The sequence below is a fragment of the Schistocerca gregaria genome, chromosome 8 (genome assembly GCF_023897955.1).
Source record: "Schistocerca gregaria isolate iqSchGreg1 chromosome 8, iqSchGreg1.2, whole genome shotgun sequence".
Lineage (NCBI taxonomy): Eukaryota > Metazoa > Arthropoda > Insecta > Orthoptera > Acrididae > Schistocerca > Schistocerca gregaria.
In genome coordinates this window covers 453,000,839-453,026,545 of record NC_064927.1, presented here as the reverse complement: position 1 = coordinate 453,026,545, position 25,707 = coordinate 453,000,839, and the positions used below count along the sequence as shown (strand labels likewise).

Here is a 25,707-nt window from a genome sequence, read left to right as displayed (position 1 = left end):
GAGGAAAACCCTTGTTAAAGGAAAAAGTATTTAGGTCCCCAAAGATTTATTAAATAGAGATTTTACTGTAATAAAGGCAAAGACAAAAATCAGGGACTGTTTGTATGTTACAAATAATCACAAAGTGTTTGAAGGTGAAGACAGATTTCTTTCTGTAACATTGCTGACCTTAAAGCTATATCAAATTGAATTGTACTTTCTCTCGCCAGAACCACATTTGTCCACAATATGAGCTCAATCGAGGCTTTACTGTTTCATAGTAGATCCAACAAGAAATTAAGTGCTAACTATGGAATTAAAGTTGATAAAATTTTGTTGTTCTCATGCAGCACAAGTTTGTGGCATTATTGGTGGAAATACAAATCACTGACATGATAAGATTCATAATCGCCTATGTAGTTATGTTTGAAAGACTGGATTAAAATGCAATGGAAATATAGTCTGTGAAGAAAAATAATGTTGACGAGTTTTATAAATTGAACGGAAGAGGGGGCGGGGGATTTGGGGGGGGGGGGGGAGAGTCGAGATGGAGAAGCAGAAGATAATTTCTTAAATTAAGACGTGGATTGCAAATATGTGTTTCTTATACCTACAGAGTTTGTAAACATTATTGATGCAAGGAGAGATCTGAACTACCTGAATGCTGAAACAAGTATCAACCTCACTGTTAAATTCATGTAGGTCATAGCTGTTTTTGTATGAAATGCACAGTATTTATGTGGCATTGTCTGTTAATCACCACCCTGATTTTCAGGATAAAGAAGAAAAATCACGTAGGAGGCACAGGAGTTCCACTTCACCACCTCCTTCTCGAGGGAGGTCCAGATCCCGTTCGTGGGAGCGTTCTCGAAGATCACGAAGCAGAGGCAGAGAACGTGACAGGAGTCGTGCTTGGCGAAACAAATCCCCTCCACCTGGAGGGAGTGGCAGCAGCCGCGGGCGCCGCCGCACTTGGTCACGCTCTCCACCGCCACCGTCTGGTGGTAACCGTTCACGTGGGGCTTCACGTTCACGCAGTCGCAGTCCCCGCTACAATCACCGGAGTTCACGCTACCGCAATAGGTCACCACCACCGAGGTCGTCAGTTTCCCGGTCACGGTCCCATTCTCTAGGTAAGTAATGTGAATTTCTAGTCAGATTTAAACAAGTTGTCAATTGACAGGTAGCGGGCTGGACTGTTGTCTCCAGCACACCAGTAAGAGTCTGATACTGTAGGGTTCCCACTGTGTTGCCACCTCTGCTGTGCTTTGTAAAATGCTGCGCCATTCAGTCCTCAGTTGTTGTTGTTGTTGTCTTCAGTCCTGAGACTGGTTTGATGCAGCTCTCCATGCTACTCTATCCTGTGCAAGCTGCTTCATCTCCCAGTACCTACTGCAACCTACATCCTTCTGAATCTGCTTAGTGTACTGATCTCTCGGTCTCCCTCTACGATTTTTACCCTCCACGCTGCCCTCCAATGCTAAATTTGTGATCCCTTGATGCCTCAAAACATGTCCTACCAACCGATCCCTTCTTCTAGTCAAGTTGTGCCACAAACTTCTCTTCTCCCCAATCCTATTCAATACCTCCTCATTAGTTACGTGATCTATCCACCTTATCTTCAGTATTCTTCTGTAGCACCACATTTCGAAAGCTTCTATTCTCTTCTTGTCCAAACTAGTTATCGTCCATGTTTCACTTCCATACATGGCTACACTCCAAACAAATACTTTGAGAAACGACTTCCTGATACATAAATCTATATTTGATGTTAACAAATTTCTCTTCTTCAGAAACGCTTTCCTTGCCATTGCCAGTCTACATTTTATATCCTCTCTACTTCGACCATCATCAGTTATTTTACTTCCTAAATAGCAAAACTCCTTTACTACTTTAAGTGTCTCATTTCCTAATCTAATTCCCTCAGCATCACCCGATTTAATTTGACTACATTCCATTATCCTCGTTTTGCTTTTGTTAATGTTCATCTTATATCCTCCTTTCAAGACACTGTCCATTCCGTTCAACTGCTCTTCCAAGTCCTTTGCCGTCTCTGACAGAATTACAATGTCATCGGCGAACCTCAAAGTTTTTACTTCGTCTCCATGAATTTTAATACCTACTCCAAATTTTTCTTTTGTTTCCTTTACTGCTTGCTCAATATACAGATTGAATAACATTGGGGAGAGGCTACAACCCTGTCTCACTCCTTTCCCAACCACTGCTTCCCTTTCATGCCCCTCGACTCTTATTACTGCCATCTGGTTTCTGTACAAATTATAAATAGCCTTTCGCTCCCTGTATTTTACCCCTGCCACCTTTAGAATTTGAAAAAGAGTATTCCAGTCAACATTGTCAAAAGCTTTCTCTAAGTCTACAAATGCTAGAAACGTAGGTTTGCCTTTTCTTAATCTTTCTTCTAAGATAAGTCGTAAGGTCAGTATTGCCTCACGTGTTCCAACATTTCGACGGAATCCAAACTGATCCTCCCCGAGGTCTGCATCTACCAGTTTTTCCATTCGTCTGTAAAGAATTCGCGTTAGTATTTTGCAGCCGTGGCTTATTAAACTGATAGTTCGGTAATTTTCACATCTGTCAGCACCTGCTTTCTTTGGGATTGGAATTATTATATTCTTCTTGAAGTCTGAGGGTATTTCGCCTGTCTCAAACATCTTGCTCACCAGCTGGTAGAGTTTTGTCATGACTGGCTCTCCCAAGGCCGTCAGTAGTTCTAATGGAATGTTGTCTACTCCGGGGGCCTTGTTTCGACTCAGGTCTTTCAGTGCTCTGTCAAACTCTTCACGCAGTATTGTATCTCCCATTTCGTCTTCATCTACATCCTCTTCTATTTCCATAATATTGTCCTCAAGTACATCGCCCTTGTATAAACCTTCTATATACTCCTTCCACCTTTCTGCCTTCCCTTCTTTGCTTAGAACTGGGCTGCCATCTGAGCTCTTGATATTCATACACGTGGTTCTCTTCTCTCCAAAGGTCTCTTTAATTTTCCTGTAGGCAGTATCTATCTTACCCCTAGTGAGATAAGCTTCTACATCCTTACATTTGTCCTCTAGCCATCCCTGTTTAGCCATTTTGCACTTCCTGTCGCTCTCATTTTTGAGACGTTTGTATTCCTTTTTGCCTGCTTCATTTACTGCATTTTTATATTTTCTCCTTTCATCAATTAAATTCAATATTTCTTCTGTTACCCAAGGATTTCTAGCAGCCCTCGTCTTTGTACCTACTTTATCCTCTGCTGCCTTCACTACTACATCCCTCAGAGCTACCCATTCTTCTTCTACTGTATTTCTTTCCCCTATTCCTGTCAATTGTTCCCTTATGCTCTCTCTGAAACTCTGTACAACCTCTGGTTCTTTCAGTTTATCCAGGTCCCATCTCTTTAATTTCTCACATTTTTGCAGTTTCTTCAGTTTTAATCTACAGGTCATAACCAATAGATTGTGGTCAGAGTCCACATCTGCCCCTGGAAATGTCTTACAACTTAAAACCTGGTTCCTAAATCTCTGTCTTACCATTATATAATCTATCTGATACCTTTTAGTATCTCCAGGGTTCTTCCACGTATACAACCTTCTTTCATGATTCTTAAACCAAGTGTTAGCTATGATTAAGTTGTGCTCTGTGCAAAATTCTACTAGGCGGCTTCCTCTTTCATTTCTTAGCCCCAATCCATATTCACCTACTATGTTCCCTTCTCTCCCTTTTCCTACAATCGAATTCCAGTCACCCATTACTATTAAATTTTCGTCTCCCTTCACTATCTGAATAATTTCTTTTATTTCATCGTACATTTCTTCAATTTCTTCATCATCTGCAGAGCTAGTTGGCATATAAACTTGTACTACTGTAGTAGGTGTGGGCTTCGTATCTATCTTGGCCACAATAATGCGTTCACTATGCTGTTTGTAGTAGCTTACCCGCATTCCTATTTTCCTATTCATAATTAAACCTACTCCTGCATTACCCCTATTTGATTTTGTGTTTATAACCCTGTAGTCACCTGACCAGAAGTCTTGTTCCTCCTGCCACCGAACTTCACTAATTCCCACTATATCTAACTTTAACCTATCCATTTCCCTTTTTAAATTTTCTAACCTACCTGCCCGATTAAGGGATCTGACATTCCACGCTCCGATCCGTAGAACGCCAGTTTTCTTTCTCCTGATAACGAGTCCTCAGTGAGCTGAAGTATTAAGAAATTCGAGTAATGTTCAGCTTTGTCTGCCTTACGATGTATGATCACAGTAATCAAAAGAAGGGCAGACCTAAGCTGCTTCACACTCCGAGGACACTTTCAGAAAGTGTCACATGGCATGATTGTAAGCAGTCATTCGTGTGAGTTTGTAGCTTCCTAGAGGGAATATTTTAGGAGGGAGGGGGGGGGGGGGGGGGATACATTGGTAAGTCATGGACTGAACTACAGCTACTCTACAAATCAGTTAATGATCATTAATAAGAATTAGCAAGCACAAATTCAAGAAAGATGATTAAGCAAATTATCTAAATTGGTGATGCCTGGGAAAGAGAAGTGCTTTGAGAGGAGGGGACACAATTCTCAACTTGCCTGAGAATATGCATTTCTGAGTGAAATATATGCATAGTACGTAAGGAAGGAGGCTCTGAAATTCGTAAAGCTGCATATCATTCTTGTAGCAACGGTCTTGTTTCGAAATAGAGAATTGTCAGTTTCTATGAGTTATGAAAAAGTTAAGATTTAGCTATAAATCTGTTTGCGGCTGTTCAGCCTGGTATTGCTGCTTTATAAAGGTATTAGTTGAGACAAATAATGACAAAATCATCTGGCTGGATCAAATGTGGGGGAATGTGGATGAATGGCCATTTGCGTAAATACATAGAAAGGAATGGTTTATTAGACTGGTATAAAGCTATATGACAATCGTCAAAGTTAATGAACTTTTTTCTGGTTTTTTAGCATGTCCACTGTAAGATGACGAAATGCTAAAAACTAACTAAAAGTTAAAGACTGCTGAAGATGGGCATGTAGCCTGATACCAGTCTGGCCAAAATAAAAGTGAACAACGGCCTGAAGACTGCTTTGATGCACCTCCCCACACTGCTCTATCCTATACAAGCCTCATCATCCCTGAATAGCTCCCCCCTGTGGGTTCGGGGGTAAGAATAGGCCCACGGTATTCCTGCCTGTCGTAAGAGGCGACTAAAAGGAGTCTCAAACGTTTTGGCCTTGTGAGATGGTCCCCTAACGGGTTTGACCTCCATCCTTCTAAATTTTCCGAAGAGCGAGCCGATTGGGAAAGGGCGCCTTACAAGGAGCGATGTGTCCATCATGCATTACCATTTCTAGCCAGGTTTGTCGTCATCGCTTAGCAGTCCCGCTCACCTACCATCTCTCGGGCGTGGATCTGTTCTTGGGTGCAGTTTATTGCAGTCTGCTATGCTGTGTCGCTTTATGCGCCACTGACGATATTGGACTACATCACCTGAAATCCAGCACGGTAGCCAGTCCGTTGTGGTGGGGCCGCCATGTACCCTGTTGGTTGTAGCCCCCTGACTACACAGGGATCACTCTGCTGATGCCAGCGCCGTTAACTCCCCACGTATGCCAAGGAGTAGATGCCTATCTCCTTGGGGCATTGGGACTCCCGACAATGGCCATCCTGCCAGGTGGTCTTTGCTGAGGCTGGGTGGTGCCCGTGGGGAGGGCCCTTGGTCGGAGTAGGTGGCATCAGGGCGGATGACCCGCAATGAAGCGTGGTACATCATCTCTTGCTGGCGGCCAGCCGCCAGCAGTCTCTAAGCGTTCCAGGGCTCAATACAACGCAACTACATATGACCCCAAATCCTTCCCCTCCCTGGCTACACCATGGGAGGAACGAAAGACTAAGGATGCCAGCGAAACATACTCGCCCCTCTACCTGGTGTGTACGAGAGCTGATGGTGAATCCTTTACATCCATGAAGCCTCAATTCTTCGTCGAGCACTTAGAGGACAAGTTCGGGGAGGTGGAGGGCTTGTCCAAAATGCGCTCGGGCTCGGTTTTGATCAAATCGGCGTCTTCCGCCCAGTCCCGCCGGTTACTCGATTGTAACAAGCTGGGGGATGTTCCGGTTACAATCACGCCCCATAAGAGTCTTAATGTGGTCCAGAGCATAATATTCCATCGGGACCTTCTATTGCAGTCCGATGTCGAGCTTCGCGCCAATTTAGAGCGGCGAGGTGTTCACTTCGTCCGGCGCGTACATCGTGGTCCAAGGGATAAGCAGGTTGCCACCGGTGCCTTCATCTTGGCCTTTGAGGGTGATACTTTACCTGAGAAGGTCAAGGTGATGGTCTATCGTTGTGACGTCAAGCCATATATCCCTCCCCCGATGCGGTGCTTTAAGTGCTGGAAGTTCGGGCATATGTCTTCCCGCTGTACTTCCAGCCTCACATGTCGAGATTGTGGACGCCCATCACATCCCAATACTCCATGTGCTCCGCCTCCCATCTGTGTAAACTGCGGAGAGCACCACTCGCCTTGCTCGCCGGACTGCAGGATCTTCCAGAAAGAGCGCAAAATCATGGAGTATAAGACCCTGGACCGCCTGACATACACTGAGGCCAGGCAGAAGTTCGAACGCCTCCATCCTGTTCGAATGACTGCCTCTTACGCCGCGGCTACTACTGTTATGGCCCCATTAGCTCTCCCTCAGACTGCCACCTCTCAGAGCCGGAATGCTACACCTGCCCCCTTGATGGTGGGGGGCACTTCACTCCCTGCTGCTCCTGCACTACCTGCCTCAGGAGCAGTAACCCCCCAACCATCGGGGACATCAGTCCCCACTTCTAAGCTGGGGAAGCCTCAAACTTCCCCGGCTCGAATAGCATGGAAAGGGTCCCTTGGGTCCCTTCCTTCCCAGGTTTCCGCCTCTGGGAAGGGTGACGTCAGCCAATGGAAGAAAAGCAGACCAGCGGCTGGTCGCAGGGCTTCCCGCTCCTCCTCCGTCCCGGAGACTGACTTGCTGGAGCCCTCCCAGCCAATGAAACCCAAGGACCAGAGAGACAAGACGAAGAAGAAGACCTCTAAGGCCAAGGCACACGCGGTGGCATCCACCCCACTGCTCCCTACAGGCCCTGCGTCCGAGGATAAGGTGGAGATCCGGGCGTCCGCTGAGGACCTGGATCTCGCCGGACCCTCAGACACCATGGAAGCAGATTGTACTGGTCCTCCATCGGTGGCAGCAGGTGACGCAGTGGCGTGATCTGCCTCCTCGGTCCCTTCACGCCTTTTTCGGACATGGACAAAGCGATACTCCAGTGGAACTGCAGCGCTTTTTTCCACCACCTTGCTGAGCTTCGCCAACTCATCAGCAGTCACCCTTTCCTCTGCATTGCCCTACAGGAAACTTGGTTTCCGGCAATGCGGACCCCTGCCCTACGTGGGTATCGGGGTTATTACAAGAACCGGGCAGCTTATGAGAGGGTATCTGGTGGAGTCTGCGTCTACATCCTTAACTCTGTCTACAGCGAATGTGTACTTCTTCACACACCTTTAGAGGCTGTCGCTGTAAGGATGTGGACGCCTCAGCCTATTACTGTCTGCAGTTTGTATCTTCCGCCAGATGGTGATGTCTCGCGTCATGTGTTGGCTGCATTGATAGCACAACTGCCTCCTCCTTTTGTGTTACTGGGCGACTTTAACGCCCATAACCCCCTGTGGGGTAGCGCCGCGATTACTGGCCGGGGTAGAGATGTCGAGACTCTTCTCTCGCAGCTTGACCTCTGCCTCTTAAACATGGGAGAGCCGACACATTTCAGCGTAGTCCATGGCACATTTTCGGCCATCGACCTTTCTATCTGCAGCCCTGGACTTTCACCATCCATCCACTGGAGTGTCCATGACGACTTATGTGGTAGTGACCATTTCCCCATCTTTCTGTCACTACCACAGCGTCACTCTTCTGAACGCCCCTCCAGATGGGCTCTAAATAAGGCTGATTGGGGCTTGTTCTCCTCTCTCGCCACTATCGCACCTCCTTCCCGTGACACCATTGATGCGGTGGTTCAGTCGGTCACCACCGGCATCGTTTCTGCGGCGGCATCTGCGATTCCCTGTTCATCCGGGTCCCCTCGGAGGAGGACTGTGCCTTGGTGGGCGCCCGAGATCGCAGAGGCGATTAGAGATCGCCGGCGGGCTCTTCAATGCCATAAGCGGCACCCGTCCTTGGAGAACCTCATCGTTTTTAAACAGCTCCGTGCCCGTGCCCGACGCCTTATTCGCCAACGGAAGCAGGAGTGCTGGGAACGGTATGTTTCCACCATTGGCGTCCGTACCTCTGCATCGCAGGTTTGGGCTAAGATTAGGCGACTCCATGGCTATCGGCCACCTGTCTCTGTCCCTGGGCTTTCGCTGAATGGAGTGGTGTGTCCTGACTCCGACACGATTGCGGACCGGCTAGCAGCGCATTTTGCTCAGTGTTCCGCATCTACGAATTACCCACTGGCCTTCCGCTCCCGGAAAGAGCTGTTGGAAAGTTGGAGGCTTTCCTTCCACACACGCCACGCGGAGTCGTACAATGCTCCTTTCAGCGTCTGGGAATTCCAGAGTGCACTATCTGCTTGCCCTGATACGGCTCCTGGGCCAGACCGCATCCACAGCCAGATGCTGAAACACCTCTCTGTGAATTGCCAGCGACGCCTCCTAGATGTATTCAACCGCATCTGGGTTGAGGGTGTGTTCCCGTCTCAGTGGCGAGAAAGCATCGTCCTCCCCGTGTTGAAACCTGGCAAGAACCCGCTGGAGGTGGACAGCTACCCCCCATAAGCCTCACCAACGTTCTTTGCAAGTTGCTAGAACGTATGGTGAGCCGGAGGTTGAGTTGGCTCCTCGAGTCTCGAGGCCTTCTGGCTCCGTCTCAGAATGGGTTCCGTAAAGGCCGCTCTGCCGTCGATAATCTGGTCTCCCTAGAGTCTGCCGTCCGTACAGCCTTTGCACGCCGCCAACATCTGGTTGCCGTCTTCTTCGACATGCGGAAGGCGTACGATACGACTTGGCGGTATCACATCCTGGCCAAACTTCATGGGTGGGGTCTTAGGGGCCCGCTCCCGATTTTTATTCAGAATTTTCTGTCGTATCGTTCCTTCCGCGTGCAAGTTGCTGCGTCCCATAGTTCCTCCCGGGTCCAGGAGAACGAGGTCCCACAGGGGTCTGTCCTCAGTGTCTCCCTGTTTTTAATTGCGATCAATGGGCTCGCTGAGGCGGTGGGATCGTCCGTCGCAGCTTCGTTGTATGCAGAAGACTTCTGCCTCTACTACAGCTCCGCTGGCTTTGCAGTTGCCGAGCGCCAGCTGCAGGGCGCTATCCGCAAGGCGCAGTCGTGGGCTGTAGCGCAAGGCTTCCAGTTTTCGGCTGCTAAGACCTGCGTTATGTATTTCTGCCGGCGTCGCACGGTTCACCCTGAGCCACGCCTTTACCTTGACGGTGAACCTCTTGCTGTGGTAGAGACGCATCGGTTCTTGGGACTGGTATTTGATGCCCGGTTGACTTGGCTGTCTCATATTAGGCAGCTTAAACAAACATGCTGGCGGCATTTAAACGCTCTCCGTTGCCTTAGCCACACCGGATGGGGTGCCGATCGGTCCACCCTTCTCCGGCTGTATCAAGCGCTGATCCAGTCCCGCCTTGATTATGGGTGTGTGGCTTATGGTTCGGCATCGCCATCGGCATTGCAATTGCTGGATCCCATCCATCACTGCGGGATCCGACTCGCCACAGGAGCATTTCGGACAAGCCCTGTTGACAGCTTACTTGTTGAGGCTGGTGTTCCTCCATTGCGGATCCGGCGCGACCGACTTCTGGCCGCTTATGCTGCCCACGTTTGTAGTTTGCCAGGGCATCCCAACTACCGTCTCCTGTTCCCGCACTCGATCGTCCATCTTCCAGACAGGCGGCCCTGGTCAGGGTGTACGATCGTGGTTCGCATCCGGGCTCTACTGTGTGGGATTGAGTTTTTTCCTCTCCCGCCTGTTTTCTGGGCCAATCTCCGTCTGCCCCCTTGGTGTGTGCGCCGACCATGCATTCGGCTGGATTTGGCACAGGGTCCGAAAGACTCGGTCCCTCCTCCGGCCCTCCGCCACCGCTTTGTTTCTCTCCTTGCCGAGTTTCCCGGATCTGCCGTGGCCTATACCGACGGTTCGATGGTCTCTGGTCGCACTGGTTACGCTCTTACTCTAGAGGATCATTGTGAGCAACGGTCGCTGGCACCCGGGAACAGTGTATACACTGCCGAGTTGGTTGCCATCTATCGCGCCCTAGAGTATATCCGCTCCCGCTCAGGTGAGTCCTTTGTCATCTGTAGTAACTCCCAGAGTGGTTTACGAGCTCTTGACCAGTGCTTTCCTCGTTCCCGTCTGGTGATGGCCATCCACGAGTCGCTCCATGCTCTTGCCCGTTGCGGCCGCTCCGTGGTCTTTGTTTGGACCCCAGGTCATGTTGGCATCCCAGGCAATGAGCGGGTTGACACGCTGGCTAAACAGGCAGTGAGTTCACCGGCTCTGGAACTCGGCCTTATGGAGTGTGATCTCCTGTCGCTTTTGCGCCTGGTGCCTGGGGTGACGAGTGGCGCACCCTGCCCACGCCCAACAAACTTCGGGCGGTGAAGGAGACGACCGGTGTGTGGCGCTCCTCCATGCGGGCCTCTCGGAAGGACTCTGTCGTCCTCTGCCAGCTGCGCGTTGGCCGCACGTGGCTGACGCACGGCCATTTGTTGCGCCGGGAGGACCCACCGCTATGTCGCTGCGGGGCAGCTCTGACGGTGGTCCACATTTTGGTGGACTGCCTGCTTTTAACAGGACTCAGGCAGACGTTTGCGCTGCCTGATACCCTCCCTGCCCTTTTATGTGATGACGTTGCTATGGCGGACCTCGTGTTGAGTTTTATTCGGGCAGGGGGTTTTTATCATATGATTTGAGTGTTTGTCCTTTTATTTCCTGTATTGACTTGGGCCTTTGGCCTGTGGTTTTAAACTGTGGGTTTTAATGTCATTTGGTGGTTGGCTTTTCCTTATTTTCATGGTCGGCCAACCACCTTCACACTCGGTGTGATTTTAGTTCCGTTTGTCTGGTCTTTGTCTGTCTTTTTTGTATTGTGTCGTCCCTTGTCTCAGTTCTCCGTTTTTAACGACTGACAGCTTTTATTTCGTGTGATTTTATCGTGGAAGAAGGGACCGATGACCTTAGCAGTCTGGTCCCTTCAATCCCACACCCAACCAACCTGAATAGCTACCGTGATGTACATCCTTCTGTATCTGCTTATGGTATTCATCTCTTGGTCTCCTCCCCCATTCCCTTCCCCTTACACACACACACACACACACACACACACACACACACACACACACACACACACACACACTTGCGCGGGGAGAGAATGTCTCCCTCCCTCCCTCCCTCCCCCTCCAACACAGAATTGGTGATCCCTGATGTCTCAGAATGTGTCCTATCAACTGATTCCTTCTTAGAGTTAACTTGTGCCACAAATTTCTTTTCTCCACATTCTGTTCAGTACCACCTCATTAGATACGTGATCTACCCATCTAATCCTTAGCATTCTTCTGCAGCACTAAATTTCAAAAGTGGCTGTTCTTTTCTTGTCTAAACTGTTTATCGTCCATATTTCACTTCTGGCTAGACACCAGAAAAAAATAAAATAAAACTTCATGAAAGACTTCCTATTACTTAAGTCTATATTCAGTGTTAACAAATTTCTCTTCTTCAGAAATGCTTTACTGTCCATAGCTAGTCTACATTTTATATCCTCTCTACTTCGACCATCATCAGTTATTTTGCTCCCCAAATAGCAAAACTCATTTACTACTTTAAGTGTCTCATTTCCTAATCTAATACCCTCAGCATCACCTGATTTAATTAGACTACGTTCCATTATCCTTGTTTTGCTTTTTTGTGTACATGTTATATCCTGCTTTCAAGACACTGTCCATTTTGTTCAACTACTCTTCCAAGTCCTTTGGTGTGTCTGTCAGAGTTACAGTGTCAATGACAAACCTCACTTTTATTTCTTCTCCCTGGACTTTAATCCCTACTCGAATTTTTTTGTTTTGTTTCGGTTACTGCTTGTTCAATGTACAGATAGAATAAAATCAAGTATAGGCTACAACCCTCTCTCTCCCTTCTCAACCACTGCTCCCCTCTCATGTCCCTTGATTCTTATAACTGCCACTTGGTTTCTTTGCTCCTTGTATTTTACCCTGCTGCCTTCAGGATTTCAAAGAGAGTCAACATTGTCAGAAGCTTCTTTTTAAGTCTACAGATGCTACAAACATTGGTTTGCCTTTTCTTAAGCTGTCTTCTAAGATAAGTCATTGTCAGTATTGCCTCACATACTCCATTTCCCTGGAATCCAAACTGATCTAAACAAGGCTAGCTTCTACCAGTTTTTCCAGACTTCTGTAAATAATTCGTACCAGTATTTTGCAACCATGACTTATTAAACTGGTAGTTCAGTAGTATTGACACCTGCCAGTGCCTGCTTTCTTTTGAACTGGGATTATTATATCCTCCTTGTAGTCTGAGGATATTTCACCTGTCTCTTACATGTAGCATACCATATGGAAGAGTTTTGTCATAGCTGACTCACCCCAGGCTATCAATAGTTTTGACAGAATGTCGTCTACTCCTGGGACCTTGTTTTGATTTAGGGCTTTCAGTGCTGTGTCAAATTCTTCTTGCATCTCATCTTTGTCCACATCCTCTTCCATTGCTATAACATTGGCTTAAACTTCACATCCCTTGCATAGATCCTCTGTATACTCCTTCCACATTTCAGCTTACCCTCTTTGATTAGGACTGGTTTTTTTTTCCTCCTCCATCTGAGCTCTTGATATTCAGACAGCTGCTTCCCTTTTCCTCAAAGGCCTCTTGAATTTTCCAGTGGGTGGCATCTATCATTCCCCTAGTGATATGTGCTTCTAAATCCTTACATGTGTTCTCTAGCCATTCTTACTTAGCCATTTCACACTTTCTGTCAATCTCATTTTTTAGAAGTTTGTAACCCCTTCATATTATCCTGTATTATCCAAGGATTTCTACTAGACCTTGTCTTTTTATCTCTGATTCTCTGCTGCCTTCACTATTTCACCTCTCCCCCTCAAAAACTGTCAACAATCTCTGGTCCTTTCAGCAGATTTAGGTTCCATCTCCTTAATTTCTTACCTTTTTGAAATTTCTTCAGGTTGAATCTACAGCTCATAACCAACAAACTGTAGTCAAGAGTCCGCATATGCCCCAGGACATGTCTTACAATTTAAAATCTGGTTCCAAAACCTCTGTCTTACAGCTATGTCTAAATTAATAAAATATCATTTATCAACTTTGTACAGACCGAAAGATATCATGAATACAAAATAGATGAATACGGAACACAGCTTAAAAATGACTAGACAAATGAGAGCATTAGAGCTAGTACAGCAGCTCTGATTGGCACAAGAAAGAGAATTATTGTAGCACTTGCTAGAACTTCAGAATGTTATAATGCAAATCGTCAGCTGTCATTCAGTTCAACTAAGACCTCCAATTATAACAAAGAGATAAACTAGAATATTTTTGTAAAATGGCTCAGAAGAGTCTTCAAAACTTAATGAAAATCTCTTTTATTGTTATAAATAATCCTCTTTATCATTTGCCAAGGTAAAGCATCCACAAAGCCAAAAATACGGAAGATACTGTTTCCTGATTAAAGAAACAAAACATATCAGTTGACAGTAATTAGAGAAGGACAAAATTATTTGAACTAATGTTACAACACAAGTTTTTCATTTACCTTGTGAATGACATGGCAAAAAAAATATGGATGTGCTCAGGTTGCTTACCTACGACTGCCATTTCAATGTGATATAACTCACTTCAGATTAGTCAAATGAGGTTTTGCTATAGGGAATAAAAAATTTACACCAACTCAGGAGAAATGTCTATTGAAGTAGGCAATTTGTGAGGCTCCTATTTACATGTTATGATATTTGTCATTATGTGTTACAGTAGAGAATAAATTTATCAATCTGCTTAATCACAATGACGATGCTTCAGCTACTTATGGTTGTTCCGAAGCAGATTTCCAAAGTAATCGCTGCCCACTGACAGTGTTTTGAATAGTGTCTGGTTGTTGTTTCTGAGTGTGAGTACTTACTATGGTAATCTATCAGAGTGTAGCCTGAGGGTCCGAGCCTATTGGTTGGGCTGAAAACACGAGCCACATTTCAGTAATACCACAGCTTATGCTACCCCATCCTTAAAAAAAAAAATCTAGAGTTACACAATTTGTCTGTTTGAGTGCTGCTCACCTCTATTGCCCAACTCCACCCCTTTACTTCAGCTTACGACAGATTTGAGCGTGCTTCAAGGGGAACTGTTTTATCGTCTGAGCTGATTTGATTGACAGATTCAAACCATGAACTGATTCATTTGCATGAAACAAGAGAACTTGGCTGATTTTTGCAGACTGTCTGTACTGTTAATTTCAGCCTTCTGCATTCTTCCAGTTAAATAGGAATTAAACCATTTGTGCAGTGTCCCACTCGTACCACAATACTTAAGCTTATCTAGAAGAATTTCATGATTCACACTATCAAAAGCCTTTGACAGGTCACAAAATATCCCAATGGGTAATGTTCAGTTTTTCAGTGCATTTGCTATTTGATCAGTGAAAGTGTATATAGCATTTTCTGTTGAGTAGCCTTTCTGAAAACTAAATTGACCTTTTGTTAGTACTTCATTTTTACAAATATGTGATGCTACTCTTTCAATACATTACTTTTTCAAGAATTTTGGATAAAGCTGTCTGAAGTGAGAATTAGCCGTAGTTGCTGGAATCAGATCTAACCCCCTTTTTGTGCAATGATTCAACAATTGCATATTTAAACACATCTGAAAAAATGCCCTGTTTAAGTGAATGCCCTGTTTAAGTGAGCAGCTACATATGTGGCTGAGAATCCCACTGATCTTTTAGGAACAAGCTTTTAGTACTCTCGTGGAAATGGCATCAGTTCTATGCGAACTTTTTCTTTTGAGTGAATTTATTATTTTCCTAATTTCATTAGGAGAGAGGGGTTGAATTTCAATTTTATCAAATTGCATAGATATTGCTTCTTCCATTACAGCTTACATTTTCCAAAGAACATCTGGATCCTATTTTCACTACAACATTTAAAAATTTTTTTTACTTCTGACTTTTTGTTGAAAGCTTTTCATTGAGTTCAAACAATGGAAAATCCAGGATGGGATGTAACAATATTATGGGAAGGTAAGTTGCACTCATCATAGAGCCGAGATGCTGAGTCACAGGTAGGCACAACAGAAAGCCTCTCACAATTAAAGCTTTCGGCCATTAAGGCCTTCGTCAACAACAGACACACATCCAGGCGCGCGTGCGCGCACACACACACACACACACACACACACACACACACACACACACACAAATATTCTCAACACAACTGCACTCTCATGCGACTGATGCCACCTCTCATTGAGATCAATAGAAATATTGTTTTCCTGTGCTCTCGGTTGCCCTATTTCCCTTTCAACAATATTCCAATTTTTTTTAGTTTGATTGTCAGAGGTGCTAATCTCAGACATAATGCACATATCTGGACGTTTTGATAACTTTTCTTAATACATTGCAGTAGTTTTGTTATAATGTTTGACTGTTTCTGGATCATTACTCCTTCTAGCTATAATATACATTACCTTTTCTGTTTACAAAGCCTTTAGTTATCAAGATGTGCAGTGATAAGAAGGAAACTTTTCTGGGCGTGAAACCTTCTCCTATTTCAATAATTGATGTAATACTGGCCCCGAATTAAAATGCACAAAGGATTATTGGCATGTTTGGAAATACTCCTGAGAGTGATTTTGTATGTGAATTTCGGTATTTTTACCCAATTTTTGCAGGAAATTGACATTTCAAACTTATGGAATTGCATAAAAACATTATTTTCAGAAGTTAGTAAGTAAACTTATGCAAGTCATTTACAGAAGCTACTTCTGTAAGTTCTTTGACGTTAAAACAAGCCCAGCAAGTCATTGTCTGCAGTTTTGATCAAATTGCAGAAGTAGCTTCCTCAAGTTAGTGGAAACTGTTTCTTGTGACTTGCTGCAAGTACTTGCCAAACTTGGCAGTTGCTGGAATTTTTTCCTCAAACTTACAGAAGCTTTGTGTGTTATATAGCAATACGAAAATTTCAGTGTTCAAAAGGAGAACAGCACAAACTTAGGTAGCAATGGAACTCCAAAACCTATAGAATTCTGGGGTGACTAAGATTTCAGCTCGCAGGTTGTGAGTGCCACAGTACCAACTCCGCTGCTCATGCACATTTCCCACACTGTGTTTGCGAGAGGAGGGGGGGGGGGGGGGGGGGGAGACTGCGAACTGCAAATGTGCCACAGTAAAATGGCAGGGCAATCACACTGCATACTACATGCTTTTATATTTTATGCTTCTCAGCTACGTAAAGCACGAGCAAAACAAATTTTCAGAATTGTTTAGTTATTTTTGGCATGCTGAAGTCATAATTTTTGTTTGGTAGAAACTGTTGGCATACAGGCACTACGCAGACAATTTCACAAGTTTTCGCACTCAAGTTGCCACATAACCGTGACTTATTTAGTCTCGTAATTGAAAAAAGATATTTTGCACAAATATGTTGATCAAAATAATGTAGCACTTTGCAACCTCATTGTGGAAACATGGAAAATTTACCTGAAGAAAACAGTGCCGACATCCTGAACAGTTTGAAAGTAAACAGATTTGTCATTAAAATGGGAATTCACTTGCGGGTCAGTCAGTTGTATCAGCACATGCACGGAGGTGCTTTCAACTGAAATGCAAACAGTCTCGAAAACCTCTCTGTAACAGATGTAAAATTGACAGTGCCCTCAGAACATTTAGGACACTATCCCTGTAATTCTTTCAAGGCCACAATGAGTTATTCAAACCTTGCATTTCTCTTCAATATTAGTCAATTGGACTGTGTGTGTCAAAATGCATCTCTTCTATAGTGCAATCTTATTTTTTAACACATGCCCACCAGAACAGAAAGAACTTGTGCGTCACCCTGCAGTATCTTACTGTTGGCAGTTTGCAGTCAACTCCACTTAAAATATGAGATCTGTAATCCATTACGTGTGTGTGTGTGTGTGTGTGTGTGTGTGTGTGTGTGTGTGTGTGTGTGTGTGTGTGTGTGTGAGGGGGGGGGGACATGCCTGCCTGTGCACATGTGTGGGCACTTGCATGTGCACTTCCATGTGTATGTGTAGCAGTCTTTTTGTTGTGCTTGTCTGTGATACATCATTTCTTCTATATGGTGAGTAGAATCTATCCTTTTCATAATATTGTCATTATACTGCCCTGTATTTTCCAATGTTTCAATTAAGACTGTAGCTTCAGACTTTTTGAATGTCTAATAATGATTATGAATACCATTGCCATTCTCTGTAATACTTATTGAGTATCCACAATAATGGAGGCGACACAAGTAATTAATGAACACTGGTGGGTTCATGTAGTCATGATTGGAATTACTTGCCTGATTACAAATGCCAAATTTCATGGCATCTGCTTAGAAGCTGTTGTTCTTTTGCTATTTTGTTGAAAACTGTTAATTTTGATTTACTTACCATCCTAATTTTGCCAGCATGATGGAAGTTTGGATATGGCATATGTTTGTCTCAATGCAGGTGCAGTACATTTCCACTTTGCTGGATCTGGTTGTTCCTGCCCTGTCAAGATGCTGTAATCATCTGTCATATTCATCAATGGTGGTGTAGATACTTGTATGCCAGAGAACGGGTATAGTACTGGTTATTCTGTTTAATGCTTTGAACAGTATAGAAACACTGCAGTTATAGAAAAACTGTGGCTGTGGACTTCTTCACATGCTTATAGGTTTGAGGGAGACGGTGGAGGAGTGCCTGCACCCTTAACAGATCTAATTTCTGCCCTAGTTGTCTTGCTTCCTCTGAACAATGCATCAGCTTCTGATGTGACCACCATCTGTCACTCTCAGCACCTGCCGAAATACTCTAGTGAGGAGGCACTCGAATCCTTGACACCCAAATTATGAATGATGTTTGTGCCAGTTGGCAGTGACAGCAAATTTGATTATGGAGGGCTACCTTGTACGAGATGCAAATATTGATCACACTGTACACACTACCATACAGCTGGTACTTTATTATAATTTGCTGTTAGAGGTCTTCCTTTGTCCAATAAATAGATGTCTGTACAAGTGTACTGCATACATTCTAGTACGTTTACAATACTTCAGTTGTGTTCCACTGCATTCTGTTAGAAATTACACAATAAGTGTGGTATTTTTAATGTGCAGACCGATCGGCCAGAGACAAGAAGGAACCACTGTCTGGTGCAGCGACTCCGACACAGGACAGCAACCACGGCGATGTTGATATGAGGCTGACGACAACGTCACAGAGCATTCAGAGTGTTGTCAGCGCCTGCAGCAAACCTGCCGTGCCTGCTACAGCTGCTGGAGTCGCAATACCTGACAACTCTGCATCTACTCCAACATTTTTACCAAAAAGGCGGTGTCGAGATTTTGACGGTAAGAATTTACCGTGGACAGTAATATTGTAGCTAGGGTATAAAGTGGGAAAGCTGGAGAGTGGTGTGGAAAAAACAATGTCACTTGGGGGCACTCTCTAGAAATTTGAAATTTATTGCTTATAGCAACTCAAATCATGCATCTGTTAATATTATGTCTAGAAGATTGTAACTATTAGTTCTGTAAGGGTTGTTTATGTTAATCATTGTGCACTTCAAGCAGGCAGTAAAGCGAACAGAGGAGAAATTTTGAAACGAATTGAGGGTGAAGACAAAAGAAGCAACTGTTTTCCAGTGGTGATAGGTACTAAAGGATGTGGAAGATCATTTGATGGAGTGTATAGGGTCCTGTAAAAGTCAATAAGATGAGTTTAAGTAAAAGTGGAATAACAGTAATGGAGTGCAGTTGAATTAATTCAAGTGATGCTGGAGGAGCTAGATTGGGGAATGAGATACTTCAGGTAGTACAAAAGTAAGCAGCAAAATAAATGATGGTAGAAATTGAAAAAAAAAAGAGGTAATGACTGGCAGCAACAAGAGCAGCTTTTTTTAATGAGATGTTGATATTGAATATAAAGTGATATGAAATCTTTTTGAAAAGTATTTGTCTGGAGTATACCATATTATAGAAATAAAACATGGAAAAGAACAGAATAGTAAGTTTTGAATGTGGTGCTACAAAATAATGCTGAAGTCAAGATGTGTAGATTGAATTGAGAATAAAGAGGTACTGAGTGGAATAGAGTTATGGAGAAAGACCCTTATAGCAGGCAGCAGTGAATATGAACACTCCAGCAAACCACCTTCAGAAAAAAGTTGACAGCGGCTGCCGCTGCTGCTGCTGCTGCTGCTGCTGCTGCTGCTCCTACTACTACTACTACTACTACTATTAATGGGGCTTTGCTGCTGCTGCTATTACTACTACTACGGCTACAAATCAAGCAGGAATTCAAAGGAACTATTTTAGAAACATTTTCTTAATAATTTGAAGTTTTTATTTTGAACAAACAGTTACTTTTTACAGAATTAATCAAAATATGTACATTTAGTTAGGCTTGGAAAAGACTTTTTCATATCACACACACACACACACACACACACACACACACACAGTCCCTGTCTCTGGTCACAGAGGCCAGACTGCGTGCAACTGTGCCTGATGTGAGAAGTAATCTGTTGATGGTGGGTTAAGGAGGCTGCTAGGACATGGAAGGGTGAGGGATAGCAGGATAGGAGTAGGGAGGGTCTAGTGCTGCTTGTGGGAGCATGCAGGGACGTAGTGCGAACTAGGGTAGTGTGTGTTGGCGGAATATAAGGATAAGGCTGCATAGTACTGGTGCGGGAGCAGATAAGGGGATAGTTGAGTGAAGGATAGGAACTAGCAAAGGTTGAGGCCAGAGGGGATTATGGGTACATAGGCTATATTGTAGGGAAAGTTCCCACCTGCATAATCCAGAAAAACTGGTGTTGGTGCAGACTATGAAGCAGTCATTAAACTGAAGAACATTGTTGTTCAGCATTTAGGTGGTCCAGGTGTCTGTTGGCCACAGTTTGTCAGTGACCATTCATGCAGATAGTTTGTGTGTTGCCATGACGGCATGCAAAAGATCACATTGGTCGGAGCTTAGTTTGTAAGTCACATGATTGTTTTCACATGGAGCCACCCTCTCTTTGTTGGGATAGGTGATGCCTGTGACCAGATTGGAGTAAGTGGTGGTGGTAGGATGTATGGAACAGGTTTTGCTTTAGTTCATATTACAGAAATATGAGCCATGAGTTAGGGGTTTGGAAGCAGGGGTTGTGTAGGGATGGATGGTGGTATTGTGTAAGTTCATTGAGCAGTGGTATACCACTGTGGGAGGTAGAATATTCCTCATCTCAGGGCACAATGAGAGGTAGCTGAAACTTGGTGTAGAATTTGATTCAGTTGCTCCAATCCTGCTTGGTACTGAGTCACTAGAAGAGTGCTGCTTTGTGGTCAGACAGTAGAAATGTGGGGGGTGGTAGTTGATCGGAGAGACACGGCACGCAAGATTCATTTCTGCACAAGGTTGGGAGGGTAATTTTGGTCTTCTTAGTATTGAAAGGGTGTCAGCTGTGGAGGTATTACTGGTGTTTGGTAGGTTTGATAAGCCATACCTGAGGTGGAGGTGAACATAGAGGAGGAAGGTTTGTTGGGTTGTGTAGGACCAGGTTAATCAAATGAGGGAGAAGTTGTTGAGGTTCTGGAGGAATGTGGATAGGGTGTGCTCGTCCTTAATCAACATCACAGTGTCATCAAACTAGGTGAGGAGTCGGGGATTTGGATGGATTCCTTTAGATTACCCATGAATAAGGTGGCTTAGGATTATGCGATAGGGATGCCCATTGGTGTACCACCAAATTGTTTGTAGGTGATACCTTCAAAGATGAAGTAATTGTGGTTGAGGCTATAGATGGTTGTGGTGACCAGGAAGGAGGTTATAGGTTTGGCGTCCGTTGGGGGGTTGGGAAACACATTTTTCAGTAGTGGCAAGGCATTGGGGATGATTGTTGCGAAAACACACTTGACCTCTTAGCCACAAACAATCCAGAGCTGATAGAGAGCATCATGACTGCTACAGGTATTAGTGATCACAAGGTCATTGTAGCTAGGCTCAATACCATTTCTTCCAAATCCATCAGAAACAAACGCAAAATAATTTTATTTAAAAAAGCGGATAAAGTGCCACTAGAAGCCTTCCTAAAAGACAATTTCCATTCCTTCCGAACTGACTATGCGAATGTAGACGAGATGTGGCTCAAATTCAAAGATATAGTAGCAACAGCAATTGAGATATTCATACCTCATAAATTGGTAAGAGATGGAACGGATCCCCCGTGGTACACAAAAAAGGTCCGAACGCTGTTGCAGAGGCAACGGAAAAAGCATGCGAAGTTCAGAAGAACGCGAAATCCCGAAGATGGGCAAAATTTACCGACGCGCGAAATTTGGCACGTACTTCAATGCGAGATGCCTTTAATAGGTTCCACAACGAAACATTGTCTTGAAATTTGGTAGAAAATCCGAAGAAATTCTGGTGGTATGTAAAGTACACAAGCGGCAAGACGCAGTCAATACCTTCGCTGCGCAGTGCCGATGGTACTGTTATTGACGACTGTGCCGCTAAAGCGGAGTTATTGAACGCAGTTTTCCGAAATTCCTTCACCAGGGAAGACGAATGGAATATTCCAGAATTTGAAACACGAACATCTGCTAGCATGAGTTTCTTAGAAGTAGATACCTTAGGGGTTGCGAAGCAACTCAAATCGCTTGATACGGGTAAGTCTTCAGGTCCAGATTGTATACCTATTAGGTTCCTTTCAGATTACGCTGATACTATAGCTCCCTACTTAGCACTCATATACAACCGCTCGCTCACCGATAGATCTGTACCTACAGATTGGAAAATTGCGCAGGTCGCACCAGTGTTCAAGAAGGGTAGTAGGAGTAATCCATTTAACTACAGACCTATATCATTGACGTCGGTTTGCAGTAGGGTTTTGGAGCATATACTGTATTCAAACATTATGAATCACCTCGAAGGGAACAATCTATTCACACGTAATCAGCATGGCTTCAGAAAACATCGCTCTTGCGCAACGCAGCTAGCTCTTTATTCGCACGAAGTAATGGCCGCTATCGACAGGGGATCTCAAGTTGATTCCGTATTTCTAGATTTCCGGAAAGCTTTTGACACCGTTCCTCATAAGCGACTTCTAATCAAGCTGCGGAGCTATGGGGTATTGTCTCAGTTGTGCGACTGGATTCGTGATTTCCTGTCAGGAAGGTCGCAGTTCGTAGTAATAGACGGCAAATCATCAAGTAAAACTGAAGTGAATATCAGGTGTTCCCCAGGGAAGCGTCCTGGGACCTCTACTGTTCCTGATCTATATAAATGACCTGGGTGACAATCTGAGCAGTTCTCTTAGACTGTTCGCAGATGATGCTGTAATTTACCGTCTAGTAAGGTCATCCGAAGACCAGTATCAGTTGCAAAGCGATTTAGAAAAGATTGCTGTATGGTGTGTCAGGTGGCAGTTGACGCTAAATAACGAAAAGTGTGAGATGATCCACATGAGTTCCAAAAGAAATCCGTTGGAATTCGATTACTCGATAAATAGTACAATTCTCAAGGCTGTCAATTCAACTAAGTACCTGGGTGTTAAAATTACGAACAACTTCAGTTGGAAGGACCACATAGATAATATTGTCGGGAAGGCGAGCCAAAGGTTGCGTTTCATTGGCAGGACACTTAGAAGATGCAACAAGTCCACTAAAGAGACAGCTTACACTACACTCTTTCGTCCTCTGTTAGAATATTGCTGCGCGGTGTGGGATCCTTACCAGGTGGGATTGACGGAGGACATCGAAAGGGTGAAAAAAAGGGCAGCTCGTTTTGTATTATCACGTTATAGGGGAGAGAGTGTGGCAGATATGATACACGAGTTGGGATGGAAGTCATTAAAGCATAGACGTTTTTCGTCACGGCGAGACCTTTTTACGAAATTTCAGTCACCAACTTTCTCTTCCGAATGCGAAAATATTTTGTTGAGCCCAACCTACATAGGTAGGAATGATCATCAAAATAAAATAAGAGAAATCAGAGCTCGAACAGAAAGGTTTAGGTGTTCGTTTTTCCTGCTCGCTGTTTGGGAGTGGAATAGTAGAGAGATAGTATGATTGTGGTTCGATGAACCCTCTGCCAAGCACTTAAATGTGAATTGCAGAGTAGTCATGTAGATGTAGATAGTGTAGAGGAAGCTGACATCAGTACTGATAAGCAGGGTATCATGTGATAAATAATAGGAACTGAGGAGAGTTGGTGGAGGAAATGGTTGGTTTCTTTTATATAGCAGGGTGGGTTGTGGGTAATAGGCTGAAGGTCCACAAGTACAGAGATTCTCTTGGTGAGGGCACAGTAACTGGTCACAGTAGGCCATCGTGGGTGGTTGGGTTTATGTGCTTTAGGGAGCATGTAGAAGGGGTGCATGCAGTATTGCTGGTGGGGGGAGGGGGGGAGAGAGAGGTTCTGCGATGGGCTTAAAAATTTCAGGAGAGACTGGAGATCTTGCTGGATTTATGGAGACTGCCAACTAGCTGTCAAGTAGAATGAATGGCCACTGCAAAACTGTGGCCAAGAGGAAAGTGGACCACCCTGTGGCACAACATGCAGCTGAACATAACACGCTTAATTTCAGTGGTTGCTTCACAACCCGGGCCATCTGGGTCTTCTCTCACACCACCAGATTTTTCTGAACTGTGCAGATGGGAATTATCCTTCTGATGCATTCTCTGCTCCCAAAATTATCCCAGCCTCAGCTTACAGTAACCTACTGTCCTCACACCCAACACCCAACAGATTCTGCCAACCTTTGACTTATCGCCTCCTCCCAATTCATGTCCCCACACCCTCTTTGTGAGCCACTATCTGGCAATGCACCCATCAGTCCTGTGTGCAACTCAATGTGTATTCTTTATGGTGAATAGCAATTTATCCTTTCCATAACATTGTAAATATTTATTACATGCATTTCATCTAATCAGATATATTGCTTCTAAAAATCAGCCTTTTCTAGCCATGCTCTTAATACTTTCAGCAATCACTGGATATGCGCTGCACCATATTCACATCAAACCAATACTGTGGATTAAATTACCCAAACCTCTCATAGAAAATTCTTATAAAACCAACCATATTACTTATCATCTCCAATAAAAATTATAAAAAAATAGAGATTCATCTAGGAGTAGTACGTAAGAGCCTACAAAACTCGTAGAGCTATACTGGGATATCACCCTGTGTAGTGGTTACGCGGAACACTTTCAGCATTCATAAACTGCCATTGGACTATGGGGGGCTATATGTTTTAAACATTGTATTCTCAATTGTTATCTCATTTGCTGTACACAATTTCGAGCTTCATTCAGAGGCACATCAAATGTTTCTCTAATCTATTTTACTTCTTACTTTTAAACAATATTTTGCAAAACATTTGACCTTCTTTCTTGTTCTCCTCCTCCCTCCTTCAATTCTTTTTTTAAATTTTTACCCGCCAGATTTATTTAGCACTTTTCTTTTGTTGTTACCATTTCCTAAAATTTTAAAAACCACAAGCTTAAAATTACAAACATAAAGAATGACTCTATGATACTAGCCCTCAGGATCTGCATTTTATTGTAATGCCAATAGCAACATGTAGAAAATAGTTATCTTAACAGCATCTCTGCTTCTGACTTGCATTCAGCCAGTTCTTCAAATTTAATAGTTTAGGTAAAATATATTATTGTCTACTTTTGCCCAGTGACAGTGGTATTATATTTCTGTGCCTTGTATACTTCCAGAAAAAGGGTACTGTATGCGTGGGGATCTGTGCCCTTATGACCACGGTAATGATCCAGTGGTTCTGGAAGATGTGGCATTGTCGAGAGTCCTGGCGTTTGGGCCCGGAGCTGGGACACACACACTCCCACCCACAGGTACTACGCCTGCTGCGCCGGAGCATGTCGCACCTGCACCCGTTACCACACTGGAGACGCATCCTCCGCCATCTCACAACCTACGGCCTCCCACCGCAGTGCGACCTACGCACATGGGTGAGTCGAGTGAGCCACATTCTGTTATCGGCTTTCTGTTAATGTTGTGAAATTGCACTGTAATTGGTGGTTGCTGCATATCGATTTGTAGAATTTACCTTGTGCAGTTTAGCCATGTGAATTTTGTGACTACACTGTGTTTTGTTTTGGAGCTAGAAAGGGAGAATTACTTGGATGCTCGGTGAAGGAGAAAAATAGGACAGTAACTTTAACCTCGAACTTTTGTCATGCGCAGAGAAGGAATATGGTTGTATATGGAGCTGAAACATCCTGGGAATATTAAAGACAGTGAAGAAATAATTTCATTGTATAGATGTCGTTTCACTCTCAAAGAGTCTGGACAGCTGTAGCTGTGCAACTACAGTGGTAACAAGAGACGTTCCGTTACTGTAGCAGGGTGCTGGTAAGAAGGCAGACAGTGGGATGATGTACAGTACCAAGAAACAGTTTACGACATGACGCTCCAGCCAATAGCATCACTCTGCCATTTCAGTCTGTATCG

At 44.3% G+C, this 25,707-nt stretch overlaps 1 protein-coding gene across 5 annotated transcripts in view; it reads left to right on the top strand.

Moving 5' to 3' along the window:
- The window catches only part of LOC126284062 (RNA-binding protein 26), a 223,834-nt gene that overhangs the window by 42,527 nt on the left and 155,600 nt on the right, over window positions 1-25,707 (top strand). For all 5 annotated transcript variants that reach the window (XM_049982659.1, XM_049982655.1, XM_049982656.1 and 2 more), the window contains exons 5-7: window positions 755-1,112; window positions 18,357-18,590; window positions 24,954-25,205. In XM_049982659.1, coding sequence (XP_049838616.1) covers window positions 755-1,112; window positions 18,357-18,590; window positions 24,954-25,205 — 844 coding nt within the window. The remainder of the gene's footprint in view (window positions 1-754; window positions 1,113-18,356; window positions 18,591-24,953; window positions 25,206-25,707) is intronic.